The sequence below is a fragment of the Condylura cristata genome, unplaced genomic scaffold (assembly GCF_000260355.1).
Source record: "Condylura cristata isolate star-nosed mole 26May11 unplaced genomic scaffold, ConCri1.0 scaffold00003, whole genome shotgun sequence".
Lineage (NCBI taxonomy): Eukaryota > Metazoa > Chordata > Mammalia > Eulipotyphla > Talpidae > Condylura > Condylura cristata.
In genome coordinates, this window is record NW_004567104.1 from 77,105,706 (window position 1) to 77,113,914 (window position 8,209).

General features: G+C 55.0%; 1 protein-coding gene across 1 annotated transcript in view; it reads right to left on the minus strand.

Moving 5' to 3' along the window:
- Positions 1-8,209, minus strand: part of DSCAM (Down syndrome cell adhesion molecule) — a 299,116-nt gene that overhangs the window by 63,791 nt on the left and 227,116 nt on the right. Inside the window, exons 17-18 of the mRNA XM_012730962.1 lie at positions 5,136-5,291; positions 383-516 (exon numbers count right to left, since the gene is read on the minus strand). Of these exons, the coding sequence (XP_012586416.1) occupies positions 383-516; positions 5,136-5,291 (290 nt within the window). The remainder of the gene's footprint in view (positions 1-382; positions 517-5,135; positions 5,292-8,209) is intronic.

The following is an 8,209-nucleotide window of genomic DNA, read 5'->3' on the forward strand; positions in this document are numbered from 1 at the left end:
GGGAGGGAGGGGGTGGGCAGCCAGGGAGGGAGGCGGTGGGGGCCGGTTGATGAGAGCCCAACAGCGAAATCAATGGGCTTGTCCACCAGCCATCAGTTAGGGCACAATTAAGGCCTCTGGGCTTCGACGTGGGTAGGCCAGCTGGCAGTTCCGTGGGAACTCACCAAATAAACAATAATTGTAGACAATTGTGCCCCTGATAATGATTCAGAAGTGTCTTTTCAAGTGAGGTATAAATGAGGACATGGCTTTGTGTGTGGAGACAACAGGGGAAAATCAGCCCTGCAGAGACCCACGTAGGTGGGGACAGGGACGGGAGCGGCCCCACGAGCACCCGCCTGTCGGAAGATGCCCGCAGGCGCTGGGCCAGTGACCAACTTACTGTGGGGTAGGGGTGGGCGCAGAAGACCGTGTACTTTCGGATGATGCCGTTCAGCTTGAGCGGGGGAAGCCAGGACACGAAGACCATGGAGGCCGAGGCCGCCGCCGCCTTCACGCCCGCTGGAGGACCTGGGACTGGAGAGGCGAGTCGGTCAGCATGGCCCAGCGCCGCCCGCCCGCCTGCAGTGGCCCTCTCCCTGCGCGGCTGCCTAGGGCCCAGCGTGGTGGGCTCATCGCCTGCCCTCAAGCCTCATGCTGACACCCGAGCCCAGGCCCGCAGCATGGACCTTAGCTGCGGGTGGGTTTTCAGAGATGTCAAGTTCACCTGCGGCCACTGGGCGGCCAGCCCTCTGCAGGACAGGGATGGGGCGCAAAGACAGGCCTGGAGGGGTCCCGGGACCTAGAGCAACCTCCAGCCTGTCAGGGCCCTGTCTGCCCCCGCTGCATTCTGCGGGACAACACACTTCTGGCAAGGAAGCCCAGGCCCATGCCCCAGCGTTCAGAGGCCCTGGACACCGAGGAGGGCCCCCTAGGGCCCCTCTCCAACCAAACTGCTCCCAGGCGCTTGGCCCGCAATCGAGACGCTTCCAGTAGAAATGGCAGATGGCCCAGGATGGTCCATTTCACGTGGCGAGAGACGACAGCGAACTCCAATCTCTTCCCCCCAAACTCGACAAAATAAGCGTGGTCACTGGCTCAGTGCATGGCTACAGAATAACACATGTTGGCATGGATGCAGGTGAAACACCGCCGGTGAGGCGCATCCCCTGGTCACTGTAAAACGGGTCAGTTCTTGGCTTGAACTGGCCATTTGCATCGAGGAATTTTCACCCCACTTGCCACCTGGCCCTCAGCTGACCTACGATCGCCACTGACCTGTGCCCCTGCTGTACAGCCTTCCCTTGTAGGCTTCCCGGAGCCTGGGACTGCCTGCTAATGTGGCTCAGGACGGGGTGTGCGTGCGTGCCTGCGGGCGGGCGGGCGGGCGTCCTGGGTGCGTGGCTGCAGACATCCTGCTATCCGGTTATTACTCCTCACTCTCAGCTCTTCTTTCCGATATTCTACCAGAGCTTGCGAGCCGGCGGGCGGAGGAGCAAGGAGGACGTGCCGCCTCCTGCTGGCCTTCTCCCAGTGGCCACAGATGTGCTGTAGGGAGGCGCTAAGTAAATATTTGAGCTTCAGAAGCCATTTCTCTTTATACATATGCAATGTTTACATTTGCAGAAAAGAACAGGATTGAGCTACCTTCTGCCCACAGCGCTGAAATAATGAGGAGAAAGATCGTAGATTGTGTTTTGTTTTCATTCCCCTTCCTATGGTTTTGCTCAGATTATGACTATAATCACTGCCAATCAAACGGTTTTAGGATTTCACGAGTATTTTAGAATTCAGAGTCCGTTGTCCCGAGTTCAAAACCACGAAGTCGGATCAGCAAATGCTCATTTGTGGTTTTGCAGCAATAATAAAGCTGCAACTGTCACTGGTTGAGCAGATGTGGCAAGGAACTCTGATAGTCGAGAACTTCCCACAGATCTCAGAAGATGACGATGAACCAGAGACTATACGGATCTGGGATGATGCCCCTCCCTGGGCTCACGTGTGCTGGCCAAGAATCCTCACTGAGGCCGAGCACTAAGGCTCCAGGTTCACTCTCATTCAGTATCTTAGCGTAAAGCTACCCCCTGAAAAAGTAAGCCATTTATCTGATTTATTGTCAACTTCACTTACTTAATCTATTTATTATTTTATTCTAGTTCTGCATGAATCCTACCAAGTGACACACTGTCCCTTTTTAAGATCACGAGTGGCCCAGGAACCAATTTAAAACTCCAGCACTCTGACAGTAAAGGGTTGGGAACACCAGTTTAAGAAGGGTGTTGGGCACAGAGGATCAAATGTCACGTTTGTCATTAATGTATTCATATTTCTTTACTTGCAAGAACACAAATAAAAACTGGGAGTTGATCCTGTGCCTGGAATAATGTCTTCTGAGAAAGAATTAAGAAAATAAAATGGTAGCAATTATTTGGGTGGACTTCTGTGTCTTTTTACAGAATATAGCCTCAACGGCGGAAACCTTTATAGTAGACCTAGAAATAAATCCGACCTGTATCCTAGTTGGGTGAAACATTCATCCCATGAGAAATTGCCATTGGTCCTTCTTCCAAGCAGATACAAAGTTGCATTTAGCTACCTAAAATGTGCAGCTGCCTACTTGACTATTGAGGCCATTGAGGCAACTGACACTCACCATTTCTAAAACAGCGTATTTTTCATGTGACTCTGGGAGCTAAGTTCATTATTCCACAAATTTTTCCCTCCTTCTCCCTTCTCTCTGCTCTGCTTCATTCTGAAAATGCAGCTGATATATCCCAAGTAAATATTGACGCTGAGGTCTGAATCACTGTTTGTCTCACACACCAGTGCAAATGGAATTCTGCACCACCCCCCTGGACCAACTGGTGTGCCCAGGGCAGGGCTTTTCACGTCAGTCATTTCCATTTACTATCAGTATCAGATATGAAAGCAGAGAACAGCTGGTTGACCAGGTGGATTTTGGGCCTCAGGATCAGTTTTTGGGAAAGAAGTCTCTGATTTCTAAAACTGAAGGATTAACTAGGAATTGATCCAGGAGTGCCAGTCAGTATAGGCTGTGGAGAGCCTCCCTTCTGATTGCATTTCTGTGCATGCTTCTGAAAAATATGCGCTGTCAAAATTATGTTGCTGATCAATCTGCTCTTTAAATAATAATTCCAGTGACATCTGTGTTATCGCTTAGCAATGCAAAAGAACATCCTACCTCCGCTCCGAAGGAGTGGAGCTCAAATAATCAAATACCGAGTGTCAGGGACATCCCACTTTGTGACAAGCAAGGTGTTTGCACACATCACTCTACTTTTTATATCTTAGTTCTGCACTTTGATCACAGAGACAGTTCTGTACATGAGGACAGTTAGTTCAGCATAAGGTGAGGCGCTCAAAGTTCCCCGCAGCTGGTGATGGAGCCAGAGGCGGCTAAAAATGGCTCTTAGCACGTGTTTAAAAATCGTTACATCATGGCTATCTTCACTCAGGATGTGGATTGGTAGATACTTTCATAAACATGTCACTAACCACAACCATGCCCCTTTGACCTCAGATCTGCCTAAGTGATCCAATTTCTTTGAGTAGAATGGATCAACACCTACACACTCCGGTGAAGAATTACCTGCAAGTACAGAAAAACCACCAATGGGGATTAACGTGTGTACAGATCTTGCAGCGGGCGGGCGGGGGCAGTGGGGATGGCAGGTGGGTGTGGGTCGCGGGGCCGCTGCAAGCTTGCGAGGGCAGCGGAGGAGGTGGGCTGCTGTGGCGCTGGGGACATCAGGGACAGGCAGGATGAAGACCAGAGTCTATCCAGGCTGCTGAGTGGGAGCTCCCAGCTCTGTTTCCTTAGCTGACATAGGCGGCTATCAAACCCGCAGGTACTGGGAAGGCCGTGAGCGGGGAACTCACCCCGCCCTGCTTCCAGGCCAGGCAAGAGGGCAAACTATTTTACAACTCAAATCAGCACAGGATTCAGAGGCGTTTCACTGCTAATTCTGTGTACAAACTTCTAATACCTCACAGGGAAAAATCACACAAGAGGGATCATGAATCGGTAGATGAGGACCCAGAGGGGGGTGTAGGTGACAAGTGGAGTAAAAATCCCTCCATCCAAAGACAAGGTAATAGAAATAATAGACAAGACAAAATACAGAAATAATAGAGTAGAGAAGTTACTAGAAATAATCCATGGAGACAACGGATTGCTAAATATTACAGTGACCCAGAGATACAAGTTAATTATTATATTTTAATTTAAAATATACCAATAAATATTTACTCTGTAATCATTTGCTAAGCAAATGATCATTCTAGGCTCTTTAAGTTTTGGGGGAGAGCTGACAGACCTATTTCAGGTTTTGCCACATGAACTGTATGATCCTGTGCTCTGACCTGGAAAGAGCCACACAGGTATCAATTGGACATCAGCTGCTCCTTCCTTTGTAAAGGTGGAAACTATTTTTCCTCACTTTAACTCTGAAATCTACAGAATGTAAACTGCTCTTCAGACAGACCTCAACATGGCCCCTGTAAGTTTCCCTTACAGGAATTTGAAAAGGTTTGGCTAACAGCCACATGACCAAGGACAGTGAACAGCGTGCGAACAGTGGAATGGAATGGACTGAACCAAGATGAGCCACGATCTAAAAATCTCACTAAATCACCATGAATCCTTGAAGAAACTGAAAACATTAGCATGAAGCTCTCAGAGGAAGGACTTACTCTCCAGTGGTGCCCAAACTCACCTAGAATAAGAGAATTTGGGCCGTTACATAATTTTCAGAGCTGAATATACTAAACCCACATACTTAATGGCTGAGGCGTCGCTAGAATTAGAAAACAGGATGCAAAACAGGTGTGGCAAACTCTGGCATGAAAGCATTTTTGTTTGAAATGATACCTGGCCAGAAAAGGGTTTAAAAGGAGAACAATGATGGGGGAGAGAGACACCATGGAGCCATGGGTGCGGGTGTCGTGAAGTCAGGGGTCTGGACGCTGAGTACGTGAGAGGGCAGCCACGGCGTGCGTGGAGCCAGGTCAAGAGTAGACTGATGAGGGAGCCTGAGCTCGTGAGCCGAGCGCCCCAAGAACAACTCGGTGGGAGCTGCCCCTTGGCCGGGACTGCTGCCTCAGCTGGGGGGAGCGCCCCGCCCGCCCTCTCTCACCGTCCTCTTTGGTCCTGGTGAAGATCTGCTCGCTGCGGACGCCGTCCCCAGCTCGGGTGAAGGCCAGCACCTGGATGCTGTAGTTGGTGTATTTCTCCAGCCCGTCCAGCTCCAGAGAAGGCTGCGTGGTGGTGACGTTTTTGATCTCGCCCAGCTCTGCAGGACAGAAATAAGCAAAGGCCGTGGGGGCTTCGGCTGTGGGCGCCCTTCCCACGCGGCCCTGCTGGCCAGCCCTGGGCCACCCGCCACGCCACCCTGTGTGCCTCAAAGGCACGAGCAGGCCCTTCCTGGGAGCCCCCTGCCCGTCCCACACCCGTGGGTGGTGACTTGGAAAGACTGTTGATGCCGACCGGCCACACAACACGGTGGAGACTCTGTGAATTAAGCGACTCAGTCCACGTCGAGAGTCAGACACCCCTGCTGCAGGGGGAGCCCCCTCCGGGAAGGCCCCGAAGCAGCACAGCAAGCCTGCCCCCACGCCCCGCCCCAGGGCACTGAGGATGGGAGGGCATCGCTGCTCCCCGCCCTCCCGTGGGCATCGAGAAGCTTCTGCTGCTTTTAAACACGCTGCTTCGGCAGGGGTGTGCCTGAGCAGGTGACTCTCAAACAGCTCGGTGGCGCTGAGGTGGCGCCACGCATTCCTGCTCCCACCCGGAGTGACCCCACGTCCCGCTCGAGTGGCAGTCGCTGCGCCAGAAACGCGGCGCTGGCACTGCGGTCTCCGGGCGGCTTCAGCTCCGCCCGCTCGGGGGCGCGGTGCTCTCGTGCCCACCGGGCGCACCGCACAGTACAGGGTCCTGGGCGGTGGGGCGAGCCAGAGCTCGGGAGGCCTGGGGGCCGCGCACCCCCGGACTAGTGGCTGTATGGGGGGCGTCGCTGAGAGCTGCCTCATGGTGGGGTTGACTTGGAAACCCGGGTGGGCGAGGCCAGAAGGGGCCTCTTGGGAGCTGGCGCAGCGCAGGGCACCGTGGCACGCAGTGAGACGGCAGAAGCGCCGCCTGTCACCTTCTCTGTTACCCCGGCAGGTGGCTGGGGTCACCAGCCAAGTAACTGAAGCAAACCACCACCCTGTGGTCCCCAACACATTCAGCGAGGAAACTGAGGTAGAGACAGGATGGAGCCCTGGCCCAGGGCCACGCACGGCGGTCGAGAGCGCGGCAGCCCCAGGCACGGCCTCACACCACGGCCGTGACCTCGGCCATGACCTCGGCCTCCGGGCCCCGCCATGTCACGGCTCAACGGGCTTCCAGCCACCAGGCTTTCTCTCCGTTCCTGCTTCCTCTCCGCTTGTCCTTCAGGCTACTGAACGAAGGGTCGGAGTTCATGTGACTATGACACAACTGGGTTAGCTTTTGTTGTAGTTTTAGCTTTTGCCTTCAAAAGCACTAGTGTACAACTGGACAGCGTAGAAGAATTCAACTGAACATAACGCCTGGGGTGGCTGAGACTTGGCGCACTTCCCGGAGGCCTCTGGCCAGGGCGGAGCGGTCACACAGCCTGGACGCCCCGGAGCCCAAGTCCTGATACCGCCTGAGCCGACTGCTGGGGAATTCCGGGGGCCTGGCGCCTGGTCGGGAGGGTGGTCCCCAAGAGACGTCTCTGCTGTCGTGTCTTCTGGGGAGCAGGTGACCGCCTTTGGGGGGCCAGGACTAGAAGTCTCAACAGATGGTTTGTGGTGAGAAAAGGCTCACCCATGTGAGGTTGTGCGCTCATGTGAGGTTGTGCGCTCATGTGTGGTTGCGTGCTCATGTGAGGTTGTGCGCTCATAAAACCAGTTCCTGGGCCCCACATGGGTTAGAAATTCTCCTGTGTGGAGGAGGTCTCTTCCATCAGGTCTCTTCCACTCTAGTAGTATTTCAACTTTCATTCCCGAATGTATGTAATATAGGTTAATTGGATTTAGACAAAAACCCAACTGTTAATGGAAAAAGTTCAAGTGTAGATTCCGTCAAGATTTTCTCAGATTCAGAAACTCCTACACTGTGCCAGTGATCACATGCACAGACACACATTCTACATACATCGACACACCACACACATGTAACACAGCACGCACAGGTGTGTGTTCATGGACACACCCCAAACACACACCACATCCCCAACACCCCCATGACCCCTGCCGCACACACAGCCCACACACAAAACACGTCACACACCAACCACAGACACCTCACACACACGATGCACACCCCCACACCACTCGCCCACACCCACACATGGACACACCTTCCCACACACGACACATCACACACATGCACCCGCCTCACACAGCGCCCATCACGCACACAGCCACACACAGCTCACACACACACTCCGCACCCCCACACCACGCCCACACGCCCACACACTCACCCCGCCATGCGCTCGGGGAGGAGCTGGGGTGCCGGGAGCTGGGGAAGCCTGACCCCGGGGCCGCTCGCCCCTCATCCGCACCTGTTGGCTTGCCTCGGTCTGTGGGAGGGGCTGCGAGCGCGGGCTGGCGAGGGGAGTTTGCGCCCACCTGGCTCCAGGTGTGAGGCGGGTTGCTCCGGGGGGGAGGAGGCGGCACCCCCTCTCGGAAGGAAGCCACGAGTGGAGCTAAACCTCCCTCTGCCCCAGGCTGACCACACTACATGGACTCAGCGGCCAGATGTTCTCAGAGAAGGGGGTTCCCGCTGGGTGGCTCATCGAGACCCATGAAGCCCACTTTGGAGTCACCCCAGAGACCCTGGGTGCCCTGAGCCGGCGTCGGCTGCCCCCACAGAGACGCGGGTTCCCCAACAGGGGCTCCCTGACAGTGCAGAGGAGGGAGGGGACGCAGAGGACCGCAGCGGGAGGCTGGGGCGGCCGGCCACACGCTGCTCCCCTCCACGGCTCCTCCCGGCCCCCACAGGGCTGGCTCAAGGGGGCGAGTGTCCCGTGGCCATCATGAGCAAACGAGTGGGAGCACATTTAGGCATCACGCCAGTTCTACTGCAAGATCTGGCCACCTCGGCGGGCGTCCCATCTCTGAATCCCGCCCCGACGCGCGGCCACCGCTCGCCCCGGCCTGCGAGCTGACCAGCGCTATGGCGCCTGCGGGCCCGGCCACAGCG